Raw genomic sequence first — 26352 nt, 5'->3', positions numbered from 1 at the left:
AGGGAAGTTGTACCAGCCAGTTGTGAGCTACTGTGTGGGTGCTTAAAACTGAATCTAGGTCTTCTTCAACAACAGATAGTAGTCTTAGCTACTGAGCCATCTCTCTAGTGCTTCCCCCTCCCCAATATATTTTACAAACACAGATACAAATAAATGAACAAGGCATCCCAATGTGTAAAGTTATTTTAGTGGTTGTTTGGAGTTATAACTGGTGACCAAGCTTCTCACACCACATCCTTTCTCTACCCTCTCTGTCTTTCTCCCTTCTTTCTTTCTTCTCCTCTTTCTCCCTCTTTTTGGTTTCTTCTGTTTTCAAAATGTTTGGGCATACAATGCATTATCTTGTTTTGAAGAAAAGACAGTGTTTGGTGTTCTTGTTAACCTTTTCATTAATTTTTCCTCTTTGGGGTTTTCTTAATGGGTTGAGGTGGAAAAGAAGACAAAGCTGTTTGCATTTCTCTTAAACACTCAGTTTCCCTTTTCTTCATGAATCAAGTTCTCTTTCTCCTCAGATGAAGAGCAGAAAACTAGGTGAGACCCAGAGTCCACTGTGTAGCTGAGCAGAAGTCTAGAAAGGCTTCTTTAGCCACTTCACAGTTTAGTTAAATAATTGGTTTCTTTGTGCCCTTTTAAATAGTTAGAGGACTGTCCTGTGAACACACAAATCTAGTATTTAAAGTTGTTTAAAATTTATTTTTATTTCATGTGCATTGGTGTTTGCCTGCATGTATATCTGTGTGAGGATGTTTGAGCCTTTGGAACTGGAGCTGCAGACCGTTGTGAACTGCCATGTGGTTGCTGGGAACTAAACCTGGGGCCTCTGAAAGAACAGTCAGTGCTTTTAACTGCTGAGTCATCTCCTCAGCCCCCATAGCAGGGTTTTTGTTGTTTTGTTTTGTTTTTGTTTCTTTTGTTTGTTTGTTTTGTTTTTCAAGGCAGGGTTTCTCTGTATAAGAGGCCCAGCTTTCCTGTAATTTGCTCTGTAAACCTGACTGTCTTTAAACTCACAGAAATCTGCCTATTTCTAGTACTTTACATATAATTGTTTAATGATATTTAATATTACGCATTTTTCTCCATGACAGGAGAATTTCACTATGGCTTTTATATGCACAACTAAAGTGATTTAGAGTCTAAATTATCACATAACTTTTTTCTAATTAGCTGATTTTGTTTTTAAATAGTCTAATATCTGGCTAAAATTTTTCAAGGAAGCCCCAAGCAAGCCATATTCAAAGGGCAGGTTAAAAAAAGGTGATAATAGAAATGGTTAGTACTACAAAGTCGTTAAGAGCAGTAAATCCTAAGGTTCTGGATCTGACATTGAATTCTGAATTTGTGCTCAGATACTAAAGGTGGAGGATTATGGGAGTTGTTCAGTTCAGGTTAGGACATGCTGAGAGTTGAAAGTGGTATAGGTAGGACACTAGAAACACTTTTGTTGTAGAAACAGCCATATACAGTTTGTCAGTTGATGGTCTGAGCAAAGACAATATTGACCTCTATAGTATGTCTGTGAAATTTTTGATATATATATATATATATATATATATATACATTTTCTGTTTTTTTTCTTTTTGCCATTGTTGTTTTGTTTGTTTGTTTGTTTGTTTTTAAGACAGAGGTTTTCTACGTGTAGCCCTGGTTGTCTTAGAACTTACTCTATAGACCAAAAGTGGCCTTGAACTCAGAGGTCCACCTGACCTCTGTTTCCCAAGTGCTGGGATTAAAGGTGTGTGCCACCACCACCCAGCTAGTAACTATATTTTCAGTCTTTTTTTCAAAAGAAAGGAAGAAAGGAAGAAAGAAAGAAAGAAAGAAAGAAAGAAAGAAAGAAAGGAAGAAAGAAAGAAAGAAAGAAAGAAATCCCATCAGCACAATTATCAGCGGTGCTCCATGAACCTGGGATAGACTGAGCAAAGACCCACCAATATAGGATTGCATTATGATTCCTACTTTGTGCTGTTGGGGACCTGTGAGTCCCAGACCTCATGCTAGAGGTGCCAGAGCCAGGAGTCAGGCAAGTGAGGATTTACCTAGAGGAAGATGACATGTTGATCAGAAATGCTAGCAGCATGTAGCAGGAAGAAGTCCTGGTAAGGAAAGAAAGGACAATCCTTGAACAGGAAGATGGAGTCTCCTGGAGTCCCAGCAACATCCATCCATTTACCTGTCTGGGCTTTGCAGCAGGTTGTGCTTCTGAGGTGGATACTGAGGATTGAGTGAGTGAGCTATCTCTCCAGGCTGCCTGAGTACCATTTAATCATCAAAATAGTTATTCTTCATTCTTGGGTCAGACTACTGAGTGCCAGGGCATCTGGAGGCAAGTCACCATGCTCTGGTGTACCTGATCTATCTAACTGCACCTGATTGAAACCCAAGACCTTTGGGTCTCTGCTTGGTCAATACTGAATTCTTAGTTCCCTTGTAGCATTTGCATTTGCCTTGGAAAATATTTTAGAACAAATCAATAACAACTTCAAGGTTAAAAAAATCTACACACTTAACAGCTTTTTCCTTTGACATGAATGTGTAAATTGAATTCCCTCCCTATTTTAAAAAAATAAAAATGGTTGGCTTCCCAAAAATGTTTTCATTGGCTTTAGAAAACTAAATCACACCAGTGTTTGGGTGACTAATACTTCCTGTAAAATAAAGATAGATCAACACATAATTAAGTTCTGGCTGAGATATAATTGTTGCCTTGGAAACAGTTTTGGGTATGAATATGGTTATGTTAATAAGTTTCCCTGATTCCTAATGATGATCCAGCTGATTAATCAAGCCAGGCTACCCACTTAAAGGGGTTAAGAAACAAAAACAAACAAACAAACAAGACCCCCAAAGCCCACAAAAATAATTCTCGAGAGAACACTGAGCAGAGGAAAAGCGGTAAATGTCAGATTAGTTATTCCTTAGTGCTTGTAAATATTCTAGTTGGAGGAGCAGACGACAAGTGCGTTTTGGGTTATTTATGGTTTTCAAAGATCCTTCCTATCGCACCAGGTAGAACGCACACCATCGCCCCTACTTCGTGTTCTCCGTCCAGAGCCCAGGGTCCAGCAGTTTTTGTCAGAAGTTCTACTTTAAGCAGAGCACTAAGGGGCGCCTGCAAGCGCTTAAGCATTTGGCTGGGGCCGAGTGGGAATTCTTAGGGGTGAGAGCACAGCTCAGCTTAGATCACCCTCACTCCTGTGTGCGTGCGACTGTGTGCGTGGGCGCCCGCGCGCGTCTGTGTGTACGTGTGGGGAGGTGTGTGCCAAAGGGGTGGGGTGAGGGGAGGGAGCAGGGCCCTAGGTGCTGCACGAGGAGAGGGAGGTCTCCCGCCTCTCCTCCGGGGACACCAGCCACTGCTTGCGGGCTCGGCCACCTCTCGGTGACGCCACAGGCCCGGCGACCCTCGGGATCGCTGGCTGCGCGCCCCGCCGCGGAGACAGGGATGGCGCGGGGCTGACCGTCTCCTCCCGCCTCCCGGGAACTCTTCCGCCCCACCCGGGGCTCGCGGGTCGGCGGCACCGCCGCGACGTGCATGCGGGCCGGGCCCCCTCAGCCTGAGGCCCTCGGCGTCCTCGAAGAGGTGCCCGGCCGCGCCGGCCGAGGAGGAAGACGACGACTACGAGGTGGAGGAGGAGGAGCCGGCTGCCCGCACGCTGCGGCCCGGGAGCCCGGGCTCCCCGGAGGGCGCTTGGGGCGTCCCGGCCCCGGAGGAGGGACCCGGAAGCAGAAGGGCCGCCGCGAGTGGAGCGGAGCCGCTTGCCCGCGCTGCCCGGCGCCGGCTGGGGGTCCGGGCGGCTGGATGGGCGGCGGCGGCGCAGGCCGCGGGCGGCGATGGGCGAGGAGCAGAGCACGGTGAGCGGCAGCGGCGGGGCGCGGGCCTCTGGCGGAGGTTCGGCGGGCCAGCCCGAGTCCCCCAGGCCGCGAGGGGACCGCGTCCGGACAGCCGGGCCGCGCGCTGCAGCCTCCTCTTCACGGCCGAACGGCGGCGGCGGCGGCGGCAGAGACCCGGGCTGCGTGGACGCGAGTGTCCAGGAGCCTGCGAGCAACCGGGCCCCGGCGCGACTGCCACTCAGCGGGCCCCTGGACCCCCAGAGTCTGGAACTGCAGCTGGAGCGCGAGGCGGAGGGAGCGGGGCTACGGGAGGCGCCCCCCGGCCAGCAGCCCCCCGACGGGCTGCTCCTGGACGTGCTGGCCCAGCGACACCCGCCCCCCGCCAAGCCGCAAGTCCTCTGCTCCGTGTACTGCGTGGAGAGCGACTTGCCCGAGGCCCCCTCCGCCGAGTCCCCGTCGCCGTCCGAGTCCCCACCTCAAGCACCGCTGGGGCCGATTCCCGCCAGCCCGCCGCCCTCCTTCCCCAGCTCCCCGCTGTCGCTCCCGGCTGACCCCCTTTCCCCCGACGGCGGCAGCATCGAGCTGGAGTTCTACCTGGCTCCGGAGCCCTTCTCCGTGCCTGGCCTATTAGGGGCTCCACCCTACTCTGGTCTGGGGGGAGTAGGGGACCCCTATGCGCCCCTCATGGTGCTGATGTGCCGGGTGTGCCTGGAAGACAAACCCATCAAGCCCCTGCCCTGCTGCAAGAAGGCGGTGTGCGAGGAGTGCCTCAAAATCTACCTGAGCTCTCAGGTAACTCTCCACTACTCTTTGCCCACCTTCAGCCCCGATCGCCATGGCAAGGCATTAAGCTTACTAGCAAGGACAGAGGTGACTGGTCCCCTTATCCAGGGTCTCCAGCAATTGCTGGTGTTCTAGTTGTTATTGAATGTATTTTACTCACACTGGTTTATTGGCTGGTTAACTCTGCTCTGAGATTCAGGTTTTGGTTGGCAGCTGCTGGAGGAATGAGGTGGATTGCCCTCTGATTATTTTGTCTGTGGATTGCATGCAAGAGCTTGTTCCGAGGAAAGTAGAAAGACTGCCTCACAGGCCTGGCATCCCAGAAACTAACAGACAGTGAGCATAAAATAAATATTTGTGGAGCTGGTGAAGAGAAGGTTTGGAATTAGTATGTCAGGGCTGTGATAACCTGCCTTTTAAATTCGCTGCCTTTGTATAGCCAGTGAAATGTAAAGAAGAAAGAGCAAAATACTCTTGCCTACTCTTCCACACTGAAGTTAAAATACTTTTCTCCACTGAAATTTTAAGCCAGCACAGTACTTTTATCTCTTCAAGGGAGCAACAGAACAGAAAGAGCGAAACAAAGCAGAGAGACCAAAGGTTTAAGCAAACAGGAGAACGCAGAACTTCCTTCCCTCCCTCCACCCTCTTCTGAAGGGCTTGTTGGTTTTTTTCTTGGAAAGCTTGAGAAACCCTCCTTCATGGTTTTCAGTCTGTGGTGTTTCTGACAGCATTTTGCACAATCCTTAATGCCCTTTGATCCCATGTCTGATTGTCCTAGGCCTATTCATCTTTCAAAACCTTGTCTGTTCAGGTGCCAGCTTTTCTGTGCCAGACGCTGCTTTACCTCAGCTTCCAGGCCACTGCTCAGATATTTTTAAAATGTGTCTTCTAATCTTCCCTGCACTGAATTGTTCCCTTCCTGCCTGTTTGTCTCCATAGACTGGACACTGATTTGTTTGTCTGTATCGGCTGAAGGCATTTGAACCGGGCTCTGAACAGTGTGGTTCCTGTGTATTTTGTGGGTAGCTCCATTGCTGGAGTCTGGTCTGAAAGGGTGGAGTGTGCCCAATTGCAAGTGCAAAGGCAACGTTACATGGAATGGAACATTACACTAACAAGAGCCCGGCCCAAGCAGCTGAGACTAGCCACATGCCCCTGAGAGACCATGGTGTCTGTTTTAGGATGTATCCACCAGTGGAGATTTAAAACAGGAATGTCGGCTGCTTGTTTGGGGTTGTTTCTATGACATTACCCTTGTATGGATAATGCTGTGTGCACAGCCTTATGGTGGGATCCAGACATTCCTAAGATATGGGCCTTGCTCCAGAGAAGTCGTGGTGAGAGCAAATTCCTTCAAATATACACTACAGAGTAGCATCTAATGAGATGTAAACACCAATACCAAGGAGCACTTAGCATTTATTTATTTAGTCATTCATCTATTCATTCATAGGCAGGAGGTTGCTGTGTGGCCCATGGTGGCCTTTTAATTGGCTAAGTCCCCCAGATTGGCCTTTAACCTTTGAGCTACTGCCTCCTCTTCCTGAGTTCTGTGATTAACTTTGTCCCACTATGCCCAACTCCAATCTTTACCTACTAAGTGCTCTTACACACACCACCTGGTTTTATGTTCAAGGTCAGTATTTCGGGTGGATTGATACCCTGCCTAACAGTTTCATTTTATTTACAATAGGCCCTTTCTCTGAAGCAGTTTCTTTTTCTTTTTGTCAGCATAAGTTGGTTTTAGGATGTTGGTGTTTTGAGTTGCAGTGAGAGGGGGGAGAGGAACAGGTTGAGTGCTAAGTCCTGAGTCTTCACAGCACGCAGCACCTACAACAGACCCCTTTGAAGTGACGGCGCTCTCTGAACTGTGTCTGCAATCTATGACATCAGGTGTTCCTGACCTCTCAAAGCAACCGACAGGAATCTCAGCAGCAAGAAATAGACAATATTTCAAACAACCACAGCACAAATTAAGTCCAGAATGGCAGGCTTGCTTGTACCTTAGGACACTGTACTTGTTCTCTGTGTCTAGGTATCTGCCTCCCTGTCCTTTGGCTTGTTCTGTCTACCACCTCACCTTTGTATCTATATTCACATATCATCCTTGTGGTCTTCACAGAGAGTCTTTGTAGGTATGCATTTGCACATATGTGTGCATGGGTTTTGCACATTTGTGCACTTGCACAGAGGCTGGAGGAAGATATTGGATGTCCTGCTCTCTCCTTCCTCCTTTTGAGACAGTGTCTCACTGAACCTGACACATACGAACTGTTTCACATAGGCCATCTGGATGGGTTCTGGAGTCAATGTGCCTGCTCCCTGGTGTTGGAGTTGCAGGCATGCTCACATTTTATATGGATGCTGGACATTTGAGCTCAGATCCTCAAGATGTAAGCAGCAAATTCTTACCAACTGAACAATTTCCCCAGACTTTGTAGCTACCTTTTAAAGATTGAGCCTTATCCTACACTCCTGCGTCTCTTCCTGGGTTTTAGCTTTTCTCTATAGCACTAATGTATCTTGTACCTAAGTAGATAGTTTCTGTGAAAACAGGAGTTTCTGTATGATTTTGTTAATTTCTGCCTATTTAGCAAATGACAGATATTTGCTCAATAGGTGCTGAATTTGTAAGGAACCTAAGGTCACCCCAGAAAGCTTAGGTGCTAAATTTTGCACTGGACATTTTTTGTATTTAAGATAAAAGATAAACACTTAAGGCAGATAAATAAAATAGGCTACATTTACCATTCAATCTAAAAGAGTTTAAGCAAACTTTTAGCTTATACAAACTTAAGCCTTTTTCCATTGGATAAAATACAAAATCGTGGTTGTAATATTTCTGATATGATCCTGAATTTTAAGATCTCATCATCTTTATATTCAGAGGTCTGTGTTTTACCATCATCTATGCCCAAGTCTTCTCCTCAGTGAAATTGAACTGTAGACAGTGATCTGTGGAGAATCTACCAGTGCTGGAGTGAAACTATGTCTTAATATGTGGTTGCAGCCAGGCCTGATGGTACAGATCTGTAATCCCAGCTGCTTGGGAGATTGAGGCAGAGAGATCTCAAGTTCAAGGCTTGCCTGTCAACTCTGTGAGTTCAAAGCCTCCATGAGCAATGTAGTGAGACCCTGTCTCTAATTTTAAAGAAGATGTGTGTGTGTGTGTGTGTGTGTGTTGGGGGTAGGGAGTGGCAGGAGGTTGGAATTATATATAGCTCAGTGGGGGAGTGTTTACTTAGCCTGTGTGTGACTCTTTAGGTTTGATTCACAATGCCAAAAAACAAAACAACAACAGCAACAAAAATAGGCAGGGGAGATGTTGCATGTTTTCTTTTTCTCATCTGATAAGATTTTTGTTCTAAGTAAATGTGGCAAGCCTTGACTTCAAGGCCTCTTAAGACTTTATGGGGCAAAGGATGTGTTAGACCTATTAGTGACGTGTTTGTATTTGAGTTTGTGCCACATGCTTAGTGCATTATTTAACCATATTTAAGAATGTAAAGAAAATCAGTACTAAACATTTTATAAAAACATTAAAATGCATATTAATTGCGAGTTGGAATCATGCCTGGTTAAGTGGACTCTTCTGAGAAACAGTGCAGTATTCTTTGAAAGAAGACAGAAATTTAGGAACTAGAAATGCTTTCAGACTTGGAGCATCAAAGACTTTCAGGGACTGAAGCTGTGGCCAAGGATGGTAAGTCCATATCAGTATTTCAGAACAGGCCACAACAATTAGACAGCGGCAGTATCTCCGTGCTATGATAGGGTAGGGTAAGTCTTGCTGGGGTGATGTTGCAGTGCTTTAGTTACCTTGTACCTTCTGATTAAACTGCATTAGAACACCAGTCACTGCACTGACTGATTTAGATGTCATGGTACACCAAGACAGACAGTGGACCTTACCTTGGTTTATATTGCTTAGGTATATGCATGTTTTGAACGTACATTTTCAGAAGTGCATTTTCCAGTGTCATATGTGGCTAACACAGTCCCCAGGACAACAGCAATATCTCCCAGTTTCCCAGGTTCTCCCAAGTTTCGATCTTCTCAGCTTGTTTGGCCTTTACCACGTTCTTCTAGGAAGAAAGATAATCTCTTGCCATCTTGGCTTTGCAGAAACCACCCACAAATATCTTTCCTTCATGATTTTGATTTAGACAGAACAGTATCTTATAAATATGAAATATTAACATTTAGTACCTTGGATAACCCAAAGAAAGAATTGAGCTTACTCACAGACTAGGTCAAGGTAGCAGCTGCTGTGGCTTTTAGCACACTGCTCAGAAGAACAGGACATTGGTAGATTCCTATGACTTGGAATGTGTACACCTGTCCAGTGGGTATTTATAGCAGCAAAGAACACATTTCTTCTAGACAGTGTGCAGAAAACAACTGCTACATGGTAATGCCCTAACATGACTGCTACTGTAGTCACCAGAGAAAAGTGACCTAGGGCCAAAGGGAAATATCTCATTAGTAAATCCAAGTCATCCGGTCTTCATAGGTAAAGACGTTTAACTTAAATTCTTTTCCTTAAAGCAGGTAAACATTTCTATCTTATTGAACACAGAGTTTGAATATCATTGTCTTCACATAGGTAAAGTTACAGATCCTACATAGCCAAATGTTTTGGTAATTCTGAAAGTGTGACCAATAATGTGAGCATGAACTCTATTTTGGACTCACTTTACAGATTTCCAAAGAGAGAATTAAGGCCTCTGTATCTGTCTCTCATCTCTCTCTCTCTCTCTCTCTCTCTCTCTCTCTCTCTCTCTCCCTCCCTCTCCCTCTCCCTCTCTCTGTGTGTGTGCGTCTGCGAGTGCGTGTGTGTGTGTGTGTGTGTGTGTGTGTGTGTGTGTGTGTGTGTGTTTTGTCTGTGCATATTTAGGGAGATGTGGTAACATTTGTCTACACACCTTTCTGACTTGTGCCCTTACATTCCTCTTCTCTTTCTGCACTATTTCTCTTTACCAATTGTTTCTGGTTTTGTTTTTCTGATTGAAGTCTGTTTTTATCAGGCACTTAATTTCTGCAGGGTAATCTTCCATCACCAGCTGAGCTCTGGGGCCAGCAGACCCTGCTCCTCCTACCCTGTGGCTGTTTCCCTTCTTATACAGTTGGCTGGAAGAGAGGCTCTGTAGGACAGTCCTATACCATGCTTCCCCGTTAAAGATCTCAGGTAACACTACAAGTACTACTAACCTGCATCAGCTGACACACCTGTGATTTATTTTCTTCCTTTCTGTCTTTCTTTCTTTCTTTCTTTCTTTCTTTCTTTCTTTCTTTCTTTCTTTCCTTCCTTCCTTCCTTCCTTCCTTCCTTCCTTCCTTCCTTCCTTCCTTCTTCCTTTCTTCATTCATTCATTCTAAGACAGGGTTTCTCAGGTTTATCAAGATAGCTTTGGCTGTCTTGGAACTCACTCTGTAGACGACGCTGGCTTCAAAGTCAGAGAGATCTGCCTCCCTCTGTCTCCCAAGTGCAGGGATTAAAGGCCTGTGCTACTGCCACCTGGTTAGGTGTGATTTTTATTTTCCTTCTAGAGTGAATGGAGCTCATTGTTTAAACCTGAAACTCTCCGTAGTCCAGAGGTACTAGATGAAAAGTATTCTGCTAGAGATTGAGTCCTCAGCATTTTATTAAGAATTTGTGATAGACAACAAAGACAGGCAGCTGGCGGTAGTTTCTTACATTGACCCTATATACTATTTTTGCATTACTTTGTAGACATGTTAAGTGGTCTCAGGAAACCATCTTATAACCTTGTATTTTTGTTTTCAGTTAAAAGCTCTTTTTAAAGAGATTAGGTACTTGTTCCTCCTTTTCGTAGTCTCTGGTAGCTTTTAAGACCACTATAGGAACCAACTAATCTTTTATTAATGTGTTATGATTCCTGTTACTATGTTTAATCCAAAATAATAAATCTGTATATACATGTTCATATGTATATGTATATTTATATATGTGTATATACACCTATATATGTATATACACATACACAAACACACAAACATGCATGTTTCAGAATAAGTTGCATTTGTTGGAAATAGAATATTTGTAAGTACTCTCTTTATTTAAAATATTTACTCCACTGACTTAAGAGAAAACATGATTTTAGCTAATTTTGCTTTGATCCATTCATGACAGTTTTGCCTGGTGTTTAAAGAAAGAACGAACTTTTTTTTCTTTTCTGCAGCTGATTGAATCCAGGGCTGTAATATGATTGGCCACGAAGCTTCACTCTCAAACCCTTAAGTTAAAACAAGCAATTATTTTGTTTACAGTTATTTTGTTAGAAGGATTTTACATGCTAAACCAAAATGAAACTTCTCAAATTAGGTTCTGTCATAAAATTACAACTCACTGTCTATTGAATATAATTTTCAGTATCTCCCATTCTCTATAACTTCCAACCATTTCATTTACATCATCTCTGTTGGGATAATTGTGCTTGAGATGTGTGTACATATTCACAATTACTGAGAACAAATCTAATCTCTAATTATTCTCATCTGTAGTTTATCATTTCATGTTAGTTAACTTGAATGTTAGTACCCTTTGTATTATAGGCACTGTTGCCTGCTCTCCAGATAAAAGGAAAGAAGATAACAAAATCTTTGATTTGGTGGAGTTTATATGCCAGGCTATGAAGAAGATAATATGTAAATTATTATCTGTATTGGAGGCAACAAGGGCTATGGAGAAAAAAGAAACAAGGAAAAGTTGGTAGATACCAAGAAGAGGATTGTTACTAAGTTTATCATTTGGGAGGGTGTTGTTTCTTTTTCAAAGTCCCTTTCCAGTTAAGACCTTTGTAAGCCAACAGTTGAACAGGCCATATGCACATCAGAAAATGGCAATAAGAGTTTCAGAGGTATGCCAAGAATGACAAGGAAGCCCATGTGGTTGATACATGTCAGGACTGGTGGGTGTGGTAAAATGACAGAAGGCAGAGATTTGAGGCCGTGGGCAGGCTTGCCTTTCTTTCATCTGCATATGATGGAAACCACAAGGAGGCACTGAACAGAAGTGTAGCCAGGTACATGTTCCTTTGAAGGAACTTAGAATCTCTGGAGAAAGTGTTATAAAGATCAAGTAGATGTAAAAAGATCAGTTTGAAGAGGATATTACCATTCCAAGCAGGAAAGATATAGTTTAGGCTAAAGTGAGAGAGCTGTATGCTTTGAACTGTATGAATTTTGAATATATTTTACTGATTTAGCTGACAGTTTACTGGATTTACTGATTGCATGTGACATGAGAGTAAAATAATTAAAGATGAATCAAGATTTGAGTCAGAACATTTAGAAAAGTGGGTTTCCTGCTCAGTAAGATGAAGAAGCATGGTAGGAGGGCAAGGTTTGGGGAAAAAAAAGGACTTGGAAAGGCTAAGTATAAAATGCTGCTGAGACATTCATGAAGGACTGCTATAGGTCTGGCACCAGAGGAGAGATCTGAGCAGAAGATAGGAATTGGGCCATTGGTAATATGTAGATAGTATTTAATATCTGAAGCCTGAATGATGTCACCTTGAGAGGAATAACAGAGAAGGAGGCTGAGCACTAACTCTGGTCCTGTCGATTTGCATAGATGTCTATGGAGTATGGGTCCCAGAAAAGAACCAGAATTTGGGAGGGAGAAGCCAGTTTGTTGAGAATAGAGATGAATAAAGACACCTTGAAAAGGAAAGGAGGGCTGGGGTCGTGGACCAGGGTTGCAATGCTTGCTTGACAGGCATGAGGACCTGAATTTGGAGCCCAGGTAGGCAGAGATAGGTAGGGTCCTGAGTTATTGAGAGATCTTGTAAAACAAACAGAAAATCAAGGTGGAAGGTACTTGATACGGACTTTTAGTTTCCACACTAGTATATACAGGCAAGTCCATGTGTATATACCCCCTATGTACATACACACACACATGCACGCACACATGCACACATAATATAAGAAAGAAGGAGTAATCTTCTGTCTCTTGTATGAATCCCAGCAGGCCAATAGCTGAAAGTGACCATCAACTTTCCCAACAAGGCTGTTAAATGTGAATGGCTCTTTTTTCACTGGCAGTTGTGCAGTTAGCCTTCAGATTAGAGTAGGTCTGAGTGAATAGGACAACTCATTTCATTTCAAGGTGTAACTAGTAGGACAGTTGTTCTCAACCTTCCTGATGCTGTGACCCTTTAATAAAGGTTTAATACAATTATTTTGTTGCCATTTCATAACTGTAATCTTGTTACTGTTATGAATCATAATGTCAATATCTGGTATGCAGGATATCTGATATGAAACCCCCATGAAAGGTTTGTTCGACACCTCCCCCCTGCCCCCTGAGGTAGAGGACCGATGTAGTCAGACATTCTGTGAGAACACTGAAGATTAGAGATAGTCAATAACTTTCTCAAAATCACTGACTTAGCAAATGTTGACGTGGGATTTAAGTTCAAATCTGTTTGGTTCTAGAGCCGGCAGCCCTTTTATAGCCTTTAAATTTGTTAACTAATCAAAAAGGTGATGCTGACCAGAGGCCTGGGCAAAGCTGGGGGCATAATACTGAAAATAATTTTCATTTTCTCTGAGAGGGATGAGAGATGTACGGAGTGAGGAACTGAGAGGTGGCTCCGTCCCTTTGGAAGGACTTACTGTCTGTGTTGAGAGCACACTGTGGGAACCAAGTGAAAGTAAAAAGCAGATTAGATGAGGAAGGGAGTATTCTAGGGAGGAAATGTGTATATCACACAGAGTCCAATTCTCCCAACTGAAGACAGAAAAGAAACATGGTTGCACAGTTTAAGAAAGTGGGAACTTCCACGGGACTTCGCAGGGAAGGCTCCTGTACTATGAGTAAGCAATGGGAACTCAGTTTAGAAACCCGGCTTGATTTACTGCTCACTTTTGTTGATTGTGCTCCGTCCTGTTTTTTTCCTTTGAGTCATTACTCTATTTAAACTTGTTCATTACCATCTCTTAGTAATGGTGTCCGGATGGCCCTTAAGCCTTTCCACAGTGTTTGCTGATACTTACTCATTCACTCTTGGGGTTTAGGGGCCCTCGGTATGCTTTTGCCTCAAGATACTGTCCGAAGCCCTTGTTCTTCCTCACTTTTGACTATAAGGGTCTATCTTTTGACCACTTCTAGCAGGATACTCCCTCCGCCCATACCTACCTGTAGACAGTTCATCTTACATTTTCAAAATGAATTCCTGCTTCTGTTCTCTGCCTTCCCAGAGCTGGTGTCCCTGCTGCTTGCATCTATCATACCCAGTTCAGAAACTCAGGGGTTGCATTCTTTCTACTCCTGCATGCAGCTCTTTCTGCCCCATGTCCTAAGGTGGTTTTTGAGTTCTATAAGTTTATTCATTTCTGCTTCCATTTCCTTTGCTCCTGCCTTCCATTTGACCCCCATCTTCTTTAACATTTTATCTTTATTTATGTATACCTGTGTGTGTATGTATGTATATGCATGCATGTGAGTGTATATCACATATATGTAGGTGTGTATGAGGGGCAGAAAAGTGTATGCATTCCCTAGAACTGGAATCACAGTTGTGAGCCTTGGGTCCTCTGGAAGAACAAGGGAACACTCTTAACTGTGGAGCTGTCTCTTCAGTGCCTTCCTCCTAGATTTGGTGACTCCATTCCTGTGCTCTGATCTTGTCTTCAATCTCTTTCCCAACACTGAAGTCAGAGGGCTCTTTAAAAGCCATGGCCACTTTTGGCTTTCTCCTTTTTAGTTGACCATTGGTGGCCTCTTGCTTTTTGAGTAGAGCGTGAGCTCTGTGTGTACTTGTCCCTAAGTGATCTGACTCCTGTGCTTTCCAGTTTTGTCCTCAAGTAGCCTCAAGCCTGGAGCCATGTTAACCTTTTTTGTTCTTCAAAGACCCATGGCACTCTTGAGTCTTTGCCTCTGGTAACAAGAAGTATGTCTGAGGAGAGCCTTCACTCTTGCCTTGCTGTGCACCTCTCTGCTTCTGTTTCTCCTCATTCTTCTAGTTTCGGGTTAGATATTATGAATTAGCATTCTACTATTTTCATTTATGGCTTTAAAACAATATAAGAATCTTTCTGGATGATTCTACTTATTTTGTTATATCTAAATTGCCCCTTTCCTGCTCTGTGTTTAATGATAAAAGAGTATGTAGATAAAGAGCTTAGTTCTGTTGTGTTTGGGCACTTCCATAGCATCTTGCTGGGCAAGCATAAGGGCTTGAGTTTGGATCTCCAGCACCCAGGTAAAAAGCTAGGTGTGACAGCATGTAGCAAACCCAGCTTACGTGTAGCTAGGAACCCCCTTCCCCAAACATGTACACTTGTGATTTACACACATACACTATATATATTGCACAAACTAATTTTCACAGAAATAGTGCATATAAAGTGGGTTTATTTATTTCATTATATTTAATAAATTTGCAATGGTGTTCTCAGTGTGCATAACACTGTACTAGATAATGCTGTAGTTCAAATAGTGAATGTCTTCTCAAGGGACCAGATTTTGGAGCCTTCTCTTCTGCTTATGAGTATATTCTGAACTGATAACATTCTTAGGTGGTAGGGACCAGGATAAGGAAGTTGGAACATTGTGGACATGGTTTGGAGGAGATATTGGGACCCTGCCCTCTCTCTGTTTTCCCTTTTCTGGAGCCTTGAGGTAGCAGCCTCCTCAGCTGTGAACCCCCACCTAGGAGTTCTATGCTGCTACAGTCCAAGTGCACCAGGACCAGTGACCAGAAACTAACTGCAACCTGTGAAACTGACCTAGCCGAGCCTTTTGTTTCTTAGTAGTTGACAACCTGAGGCATTTTGTCACATGGAAACAAACCTTGCAGCCCAAACAGTCTTTTGAAATGAAACACTCACTATTTCCTTATCTTGCTTGGGAACCTGCAGAACGTGACTCCCATTACCTCATACAAACATCTTGGTTCCTAACACTGCCAGTAGTAAGTGATGTGGCCTATGGTTTTAGCCTGATTTTGTCACCAAGTGTCTTCTCTTATGGCATAATGTCCTTTCTGTGGTCAGCTTCCCTTGGCCTTCAGATCTCTGCCAAGTCCCATGTGACCCTTTCTTGCTGTCAGTGTTCTTAGAGTCTACTCTGTCAGCATGTCCTCACACATGCTTGTAGGGATGACTGCTGTTTGACTCTGGAATATCTGGGACTCTACTCAGTATCTTCACTATTTTCATAACTAGCACCTTGGATTGGCATCCAGGATTGATACGTGATTAGTTAATACTTATTAAAACCAAAGGGAGTGGTTGAAAATGGGGTAAGCTTAGGTTAGAAAGGTAAATATTCGAATCTTTTGACATATTTTTGTACAATATATTTAAAACTTAAATGTGACTACTTGCTATGGCTGGAGTTATGTCTTATATTGGCCTATTGTCCCATCTCACGGGACAGTCGAACAAGGTCTGAGGAACCACCTGTGGAGAGAATGGGGGACAAGAAACGCAAAGAACGGACAGTAAGTCAAAAAATTCTGATCAAGCTGACAAACTTTATTTTTCCCAGGCAGATTTTATGCCCACAGAAGCGGGATATGGGGAGGGGGATGATGCAGAATCGCTTTGTTTCTGAGGGAACGCACCTGTTCCCAAAAGCAGGATATTGGCTAGGTACAAAGTTCAGCAGGAGGAACAGAACAGAATGGGTTGCTCGGTACCTGTCCACAAGATCTACAGCTATTTGTTCTTAAGTGGGGGTAGTACTTTCCTACAGAGGCCTCAACTTTTCCCACAGAAATCTCAACTAAGCTAGTACTTTGCCACTAAGGCCAAGACTTTGTAAGTAAGCACTTAACAGCTGACAAGGCAGTTAACATTCAAACAGGGTCGCTCCCAACAGCCTACCTATCGCTGAAGAGTTTCTTTTGTTGTAACCCTTGCTCTGATAACTGTGCCTGCTGCTTAATGAATTTTTTCAGATCACAGGGACTTAAGATGGCCATTTTATTTTGACCATGACACTGTAGGTCAGGAATTCGGGAACTGCTCAGATGGCTAGTTCACTCTTGGAGTTTCTCGTGTGATGGTAGTCAGATGTCATGCTCACTCGGCTCGCACGCAGCTGCTGTCAGGGAGTTCAGCTGTGGCTGTCTACCAAAGCCCTAGCTTGTCCCAGGGTTAGTTCTGCCTTTGAGTGGCTCTCTCTAAAGCTAGCGTCCAACCAGGCGAATGCCAGCTAATCGTTTTCACCCTGATTTGCAAGTACTCAGTAACACCTGGGCAAAGCAATCACCCACGCTCAGTGGAAAGGGGTGTTTACCCTACTCCTTCAAGGACTTGAGAGACATATTTTAGTAATTGCCACACACTTTCAGATAAAACCCAGAAACAGTTTTAAGTTAGGTGGTAAAATTTTGCTTTTGTTTGTTTGTGTATTTCAAGACAAGGTTTCTCTGTGTAGCTCTGGCTGTTCTGGACCTCACTCTGTAGACCAGGCTGGCCTCAAAACTCACAGAAATCCGTTTGCTTCTAACCTCCCAAGTGCTGGGATTAAAGAAAGGCTTGCACCACCACTTCCCGGCTTTTACTTTGTTTAATGTTTATGTTTTCCCAACCATTCGCACATTTCCAATGTATCATTATATCGGTTAATAGGATTTAATTTTTGTGTTTTGTGTTTGAATAATTTTCTAAGGGCTCATATGAAAGCTATTCCTTCTCAGAATTAGCTAGTTTTCCTGTAACTGAAGTATTCTAGGGTCCAGCTCAACTTAACTATTCTGATTAGTATTACTTAACTATTCTGATTAGTATTACTTAAAAGCATAGTCTCTAGTATAGCTTCCTTTCTATCAGATCTTTAGGCAAAGTGGTAGTTAGAAGTCTCCCTTGGCAATTTTAAGCTTTCTGATACAGCAGATTCTTTTATCACCTAGATTCTCTATGGAACTGGTATTGTATTTAAGGATACTTTAGAATTACCCCTTCTAGTTAATCCTTATTAGCTCACCGTTAGAGTTTTGTTGTTTATTGTAGTCCTAGTGTGTGTGGATGATTGTATTGTTTGCTTAGTGTCTCCTTGAAGAGGTAACTTGAAATTTCCAGAAGCAAGTGTTTTAAACTCAAAAGTTGCTTCTCTGTACTTGATGAAGAGGGGATCTGTAATAGAGGGGACCTATTAAAGAGTGGGACATATAAGAGAGGGGACCTGTAATGCAGGGGGATCTCTAATGGAGGAGATCTACAATAGAGGAATCTCTAATGGAGGGGGATCTCTAATAGAGGGATCTATAACCAAGGGGATCTGTAATGGAGGAGGATCTATATAATAGAGGGGTCTATAATAGAGGGGACCTGTAATGGAGGGAAATGTACAATACAGCGATCTCTAATAAGAGGTGTCTTTCAATAGAGGGTTCTCTAATGGAGGGGATCTACAATAGAGGGATATATTGCTTGCATGATGTAGCCCTTTCCCTCTGGCTCAGGTAACTTAATTCCAAGATTAGTCCTTCACATGAATGACTAATCCCTTTTAAAGTCTTAATCTCCTGCCTCAATACTGTTCTCTACTGTAGAACTGGACACTAATTACAGGGTGGGTGCCTGGCAAATCATCTCTCTTTGTGGTATTTACTCTTGCTATGCTCCCTCATGTGATCGTTGGCCATTCTCAGTGTCAGTGAGGCTGATCAGCTCTGTCTTGTGTGTGACAAGGACAGTCACCACAGCCTTTTCTCCTAGTCGCTGAACAATCAAACGCAGCAGGTACTTTCCCTACTAGTTATAATTTAATTAGTTCATATTTATCTATGAACAGCCCTCTGGTAAGAGTGACTTCGATGTGGCCATGTTGTCTTACACTTTCTGCTTGAATATGTGACCTTGGCAGGAAGGTCAGTTTTATCCCACTGCCAGACATGCCCTGGATGCGACAGACATGTCCCCATTTAGTCCTATTTAACTACTGATGTCTTTAAGTGGCTTCTCCCCCTATGGCTGCCATTGTTTTCTTCTCAAGACTGTTTCTGGAAGAAACACCTAATGCCAGGTTCCCAAAACTTAAGAAAGGAATAGTGTTTTGTTATATTTAACTTAAAATTATGTGTGTGGGTGTGGGTGCTTGCATGCATACATATGTACTTACTCTGTGTGTGTGTATGTGCTTGCCTGCACACATATATACTGTGTGTGTGTGTGTGTACTGTCTTCTGGTTAACTTGAGAGTTACATATTTGTGTCACAAGGATATTTGCTGATTTTGAAAAACCCAAGTTTACTCTTTCCCAGTTAAGTCTTTGTTTCAAGTGTAGTTTGAATTGATCAAAATAGATAATTCTAACATTTACTTGTTCTCATGAGTTCTAACCGTACCTGTGAGTCAGGCTTAGTCAGTCTTAAGAAGGAAGTGCTTAGAGGGCAGGCTGAGGAGGGGATGCAGAAAGCATAGCAAGTCTTCCCTGATTCCTGGCTTGTGTCTGTGTGTATAAATGAAGATTTTCAGAGAGAACTCTGATCTGCTTGTTTAAAGACTTACAGATTTAGTGCTGCGTGTTTAGTTGTAAGAGTCCTTGTGTGCTATGTATTTAGCAGCGGCAACTTTCCCATAAGCCCTGCACGGGAGGCAAAAGTCAGTTTAAGGATTATCAAACATAGGCAACAATGCAAAGTTTTCATCTGTCCTCAGGTGATACATTGTTGTCAGTGTCAAAATGAGCAGAATGCAGACTTTAGAAGCCAGATCATCAACAGCTGACCAAATTATATAATAATAATAATATAAAAGCATTGCTTTTATATGGTTAATTAATTCATTAAACTTAAGATGTGGGGGAAAAAAAGTCACCGAATCTTGTGGACTGTTCCATTTCAGTAACCTCTTGGTTTGTTACAATCTCAATGGACCCTGTAGGTTTGCTCAGAGCATTAGCTAATGAGGTCAAGGTCAAGTGGGCAATCTTCTCACAGGCAACTTGTTGATCAGTGGCCACATCTTTAACCCTGCATAGTCATGGAAGGACCTGTCTGCTGCTGATCATAAGACCAGAGCTCTGGCAAGGTGGGGGAATAATTAATTTTGTCACCTTTTTTGGGCAAACAAATCACAGATTGAACAGTCAGCCAAGAGTTTCAGAGCTTTCTCCAGAGAGGAATCTCACTGTCCAAAACTTGCTTTTCCTTCACTAGAGTCAGTACATAGTGGGCATAAGAGGAGCGTGGGAAGGAGGAACAACTGAGTGTTCGTATCCTTTTAAAATGAATTCAGAGCACAGAATATTTGGGAGCACATACTCATCTTTATGAGACAGGTGAGTCTATACAGTAGTCCATGATCAATTGTCCCAGAACATTTAAAAAAATCAACATGTGAAGAATAAGCTCCCCATGCAAAGATTAGGGTGTGATCTATGACACTAAGTTGTATGTTATGGATTGTTGGAGACAGAAGTTCTAGGAAGAGAGAGCTGTGTTTTTAGAAGTAGTGAAAGTTGATACTTGGCTGGTATCTGAAAAGTGACTGTTGCTGTAGAAGGTGGTAGAAAGTAGGTTAAGGGCTGGACACTTGTGAGTTAGAGTGAGTGAACACACACACACAAATCAAAACACACTTGTGCAAATAGAATGTGTAGTTGACGATGGTTGGAGAGGGGACTGGATCAGTCTACGTAGCAGCTGCAGAAGAAAAGCTGAGAGCTGGTGAAAGGTGGTGAGCAGAACTAAGACCTCCCACACAGTAGAGCCTAGACTGGAGCCCCAGCTTCAGAGGGCTCGAATAGGACAAGGCCTGGCCTTCTTCAGAAACAGGGGGAAGTAGCATGTGTGCAGCTGTGGAGGAGGGCGCACAGACCAGCTATGGGTCAGATTCTATCGCTCCTGTGTGGAATCGATACTTTATTCCAACTGTGATGAGAAATCACTGGACCATTTGGTACAGCTGTAGAGATGTCATTAATATTTTAAAAAGATTCTCTCTTCTGTGTGGAATGTAAACTGTGTTTAGAGGGGAAGATAGCAGCAGGGAGGTGACTAGGAGGCAGTTGCTGTGACAGCAGAGGGGACAGTGGATCTGCACAATTATGCAGGTGCTACAGATGGCTTGTCTGCATTATGTCAGCCTTGCCTTTTGCTTTTCAAAGGTGTTGGGGGTGCTCTGCTGCAGCAGTAGACCTTGCCAGTGCCTGCAGCCACTCTGTTGTAAGGCCTGGAGGTTGTGCAACCCTGTATACCAGCTGCAGTCTTATCTCCCAGGCAACACTGACAAATGTCTCCTTAGCTTGTTTCTCCTGCCAGATTTCCCTTGTCTAGGATGGATTTCTGTTGGCTTGCTTGCCTTTGTGTAGGTTGGGGGCACTGTGTAAAAAGCCATTGCCCTAAAATATCTGTCTATATATGTTACTGTCTGTAGCTACTTTACCAATTAGAACCAGTTTTGTGTCCCCTCCCCTTTTAAGTGCCTTTTTGTTTTTCTTGAAAGGAATTTTGTGCTTAATTTGATGCTTAGTACTTAGCCTTCACCACCCTGTGAAACAAACAAGATCTCCATCCTCTCCTCATGTAGACAGCAAAGGTCCTCCAGTAACAGCGAGCACTGGTCGTTCTGTTCCGTGCATGCCTTTGTTTATTGAGTTGGTTAGTAAGTGCCCTTTGCTTCTCTACTTAATTGTGTTTAATTATCTATATTCCTTTTTCTGGTTCTTATTTTTGTAACAGTGTTCTTTTCTGTTCTAAGTTACATTTCCTCTGCATTTAATGACTCAGGCTCTGGGGTCACAGCTCTGCCATCCACAGAGTGTGCTGTTTTGATGTGGCTGTCCTGTTCTTTGTTTTCAGTAAGCGTATAATGATAAAGTGGCTGCTTAAACAAAGGTCTGCTCTGTTGGGTCTATGCTGAGTAACTGAGTGGCCCCTCCCTCCCACACACTGATTTATTCCCCTCAGTGCCTGAGGATTTCCTGATACATTCTATGTTTATTATAAGACCAGTAACATTTCAATTGACGTTAATGCCAATGTGATGTTTTTCCATATATGAAAACTACCTTGTGTTTACCTTTAACATAGATCTGTGCTCTAGTATGTTTTGCAGGTATTTTAGGAGAGTATAAATATGTACATACAGTTCAGCTTAGGACTAGAAGAAGCCAATCTACTGAGTAGTGTTTACTAAATGTAAGAGACTGTCAAAGTAGACGGTATCATCAATGATAGGTACTAGGTAGTGTTCAGGAATACTTCAGTATTTTAAGTGTTTATAAAATACGTTTGGAAAGCTGAATAGTTTCACTGTATTTTATGTTAGCAGAACGTTTTAACTCTACAGGAATTTGGACTCTTTTTGCCTTATTTTATCCTACTTTGTTTTCCCAAATGATGACCTTTTCATAAAGGGCCAGGCAAGTCACCTGCCCACATATTGCTCACTACTCAGATTACACAGGAGCAATAAGGAATATTAGCTTGTTTTTGTTTTTGTTTTGTTTGAGACAGGGTTTCTCTGTGTAGCCCTGATGTTCTGGAACTCAATGTAAATCAGACTGGCCTTGAACTCTTAGAAATCCACCTGCCTCTGCCTCCTGAGTGCCAGGATTAAAGGCAAGTACCACAACCACTAGGCTCACCTAATTTAAGAAAAAATAAAATAAAAGATTTCTTTGCATTTGTGTGTGTGTATATGTGTGTGTGTGTATGTATGTGTATGTGTGTGTGGTGTAAGTGTGGGTGCCCACAGAGATTAGAAAAAGGCACCATATCCTCTGAAGCTGGTAAGGGTAGTTGTGAGCCACTCCACATGGGTGCTTGGAAAAAACTTGGTCCATTTGGAAAAATAGCATGCACTCTAGAATAGTTTTAGAAATATTTATTTTATGTGTATGAGTGTTTTGCCTGTATCACATGTGTGCTCAGTGCCCACAGAGACCAGATAATTGTGTAAGATCCCTTGGAACTAGAGCTGCAGACTGTTGTGAGCTACCATGTGGGTGCAGAGAACTGAACCTGGCTTCTCTATGAGAGCAATAGGCCCCCTTGAGTGCTAAGCCATCTCTTCAGCCTTTAACATGCACACTTAACTACCGAGCCATCTCTCCAGCTCTTCTACCCTTGTTTGGTCATATTCATTATAAACAGTGATGAATTGCATAAATACATTTTACTTAACTGCATCATGTACTTTGGACATATTTGTTTCCCTATAGCTCTCCTTTGCTGTTCCCCAAGGGTGTTTGCTTACACTTTTATGTCACATATATGAAAGAATATATATGTCTAAGAAACACATATTCTTTCTTGTGAAATCTATTGATTTTATAATTTAACTTGAGTTATACTATACTAAACAGATATGCTGGTTCCTCAGGAATGCAGCCTTAGAGTCCTTAGAATATACTTTCCGGAGGATACCTGAATCATATAATTGTTGTTTGGGGGAAGCTTTCCTACTGATAGCTACAGTGACTGCCTTATGTACACTCTCACCAGCAGTATCCAGGGTTTCTTCCTTCACACCCTCCCTAGCATTTGCTTTGGGGTGATGGAAACACACTGTAGTTTTGATGTTCATTTCTGTGATGACTAAGGATGCTTGAACATTTCTCATTTACTTATTGTTCATCTATACCTTATTTTTTTTCTCCCATACCCCTTATACTTTATTTTTTGAAAAGTGTCTAATGGTTTCATTTATGCACTTATTAATGGGATTATTTGATTCGGGGTGTCATTTTCTCTCATTCAGTGTGCTCATCTTGTTGTGTGACCTTGGTTAAAAACTTAATAATTTCATGAACTACCTTTCATCAGTTCTCACTGTTATTGCAGATGTTCCGATGTTTGAACCCTTTTGAGAAAGTTCTTGTTTATATATTAGTTACTGCTTTGTTGATTTGACAAAATAGCCTGACACAGGCAGTTTAAGGGAGGAAGGATTCATTTTTGCCTACCAGCCAGCAGGAAAGCTCAGGAAACTGGTTACATTGCAACCATTGTCAGGAAACAAGGGGAGATGAATGTTAACATTCAGCTATTTGTCCTTTAGTCAGTGCAGAAGTCCACACTACCAAGAAGGCCATTCATAGTTAATGTGAATCATCCCATGTCTGTTCAGATAATCTAGATAATCTCAGATAAGCATACCCAGAGCTTTGATACTAGATGATTCCAGATCCTTTTAATCTGACAATATAAACCATCATGTGTCTGAAATGTTTTCCCCTCATGGTTTCAGAGTTTTAGGTCTTACATGAAGCTCCTTGATCCACTTTGAGTTGTGTGGGTGAAACTTCGACACATGGAAAGCCAATTTTCCCAGTTCCACTTGGCAAAGAAGGTGTCTTTTCTCCAGTTTATGTTTAGACATTTTGTGGAAACCTTGGTTGATGTTTGGTGCATATTTGATTCTGAGTTTTGCTTCTGATTCATCGATCTGTCTTTGTTTTGGTTTTGCCTACAGTTACTGTTTTGTAGTAAATTTGAAATTACGTCTTGTGACTCTGTAGTATTATTCTTTGTGCTTTGGATTGTTTCAGCTATTCATTGAAGACCTTTGTTTCTCCTTCTATTTTTGTGAAGAATGTTATTAGAAGTTTGATGAGGATTACATAGACTCAGTAGATTCCTGATAATATAGCCATTTTCACAAATTTAATTTGGAACAGCTTTTAATATCTGTATAGTATGTAAACAATCATGCCTTTGATAAATTAGATATGAAAAGGCAAATGTTGATGAAGTATGATATGTTTAAGCAGTTTATTAAAAGTGTTATGTGCTACCTTTGATCAACTTGAGGGCTATGAAAAGGAGTCAGCTCTCTTCAGTGAGCAGTTTTGGCAAGGCAAGGAAAAACAGATATGACTATCATTGTAAAATGACTTTTATAGAGTATCTTATTTTCAATGAAAAGAAAAGTCTTTTTTAGGCAGTAGTCCCTCCTTTTCTGTGGGAAATACATTCAAAACACCTTACTGGGTAGCCACAACGGAGGATGGAACTGAACTCTGTACTCTGCATATATTTTCCTATCGGTGCATCCATACATATAATAGTTTAACAAATTAGGCACAATAAGATTAATCAGAAGAAGATTGGTAGCTTTGTCAATAATTACATGAAATAGTGATAATGGCCTAATATTGTATTAAGAGTGTAGTTTCTCACCATACCTTATTGTGTTTATTCCATGCTTATCATTTTATGATGGTTGTGTGAGATGCTAGCACAGATTGTACATGATCACAAGTGAGGTGAGGCTCTTGCATTTATTTCTGTTGTTGTGATAAAATACACCAATGTAAAACAATGTAGGGCAAAGGGGGGTTGTTTTAGGGTAGGTTACAGTCCATTTAGAGAAGTCAAGCTGGTCCCATCCACAGGCCCGAGCAGGAGAGAATAGATGCACACACACTGCTCTGCTCATTTGCTCTACCCTCATGCAATTAAGGATCCAAATCCAGGCTGAGGCTTCCCACATACACTAACATAATCAAGACAGCCCCTGTCAGACAGGCCCACAGGCCAATTTGATCTTCATAGTCCCCTATTGACACTCTTAGGTGTTCTAAAATGTGTCAAGTAGACAGATACAACTAACTGTTGGAATAAGTGACACTAGCATTGTATAGTATTAGACTAGTATTTGCAGGTTACTGAAATACAAGTTCAGATATACCGACTGTTGATCTTCTAACAAAAAACGGATAAAGCATGTCTAAGCAAATATATACATGGGACGGAAGTGCTGGTCAAAATGATTTTTCATGTGCCACCAGGACTCACCTAGGACTGGAAAATCCCATCATACCATGCAACTTAAAACATGAATTATCTATTTTTATTTTTATTCAATTGTTCAATCTAAAGTGGCCACTAGGTCCCTGAAACCATGGAAAGAAAAAGCATAGTTAAGCTACATTTTCTGTTTCCCACACCACCTGAACTAATCAGTCAATTAGCTCATGGAATGGCTTTGAAAGGTTATAATACCTCATGGATGAGACTTGTGCCCAGTCCCTGAGGCCATGGAGAAGATTCATCTGTGAAGAACAGAACCTCTCTGGATACAGCCTCCTGGCACTTTGCTCTTTGTGTACCTCAACTCTAAAACCATAAGAGATGTGCCCACTGTTTATACATTGACAACTATAGGTTTTGTTATAGTAGCCTGAATAGACTTAGACAAGTCTTTTGGTACTTTCTATGTTTATTTTACAAACTCAGAAGTATCCATGTAAAGTCAGATGCAGGAGAGTCAGATGCCACCTTTGAGATTAGTTCTAGCCCCATCAGATTTTGTCATCATCATAAGGATGTGTGACACAGTATGTAACAGTAGTGTATGATATCAGAGGTAACTAGATTTAAAATCCCTTTCTCAAGCTGGCTGTTCTATCCAGACACCAGGAACTCTGATGGGGTATACATGCCAGTTTGTAATCATTCATTATGCTGTTAGATTTTTAAAATTAGAATACAAAGCAGTGGGCTTCATTACGTCTTGTTTATTACTTAGCCTGATCTTCCTTTATCGTCATCTACCTTTGTTTCCTTCCTTGTGATTTAAAGTGAATTCTAAGCCACAAAAATGGAAATAAACATCTTCACTGAAGGAGTACAATTCACGTCACATTCCCATTACTTCGTTACTCTCTTTTTTTCTTTTGGGTTGACAGGGATCTTGAACTTTTAACTGTTTTGATGTGCAAAGCCAGAGATCACTGTTCATGCCAACACTTTGCCTTCTTCTGTGATCTTGCTTGTTTTAGTTAGTGCCAGGCTGGCCTTTTCTCCC

General features: G+C 42.3%; 1 protein-coding gene across 1 annotated transcript in view; it reads left to right on the top strand.

Annotated features, from left to right (window-relative positions):
- Positions 1 to 3287: 3287 nt before the first annotated feature.
- Rnf217 (ring finger protein 217) overlaps positions 3288 to 26352 on the top strand; it is a 110369-nt gene continuing 87304 nt past the window's right edge. The window contains exon 1 of the mRNA XM_021174324.1: positions 3288 to 4620. Within this exon, the coding sequence (XP_021029983.1) occupies positions 3829 to 4620 (792 nt within the window). The 5' untranslated portion in view covers positions 3288 to 3828. The remainder of the gene's footprint in view (positions 4621 to 26352) is intronic.

The sequence above is a fragment of the Mus caroli genome, chromosome 10 (assembly GCF_900094665.2).
Source record: "Mus caroli chromosome 10, CAROLI_EIJ_v1.1, whole genome shotgun sequence".
Taxonomy (NCBI): Eukaryota; Metazoa; Chordata; class Mammalia; order Rodentia; family Muridae; genus Mus; species Mus caroli.
Note: the sequence above shows the minus strand (reverse complement) of the source record. Positions and strands in the feature narration are given on the sequence as shown.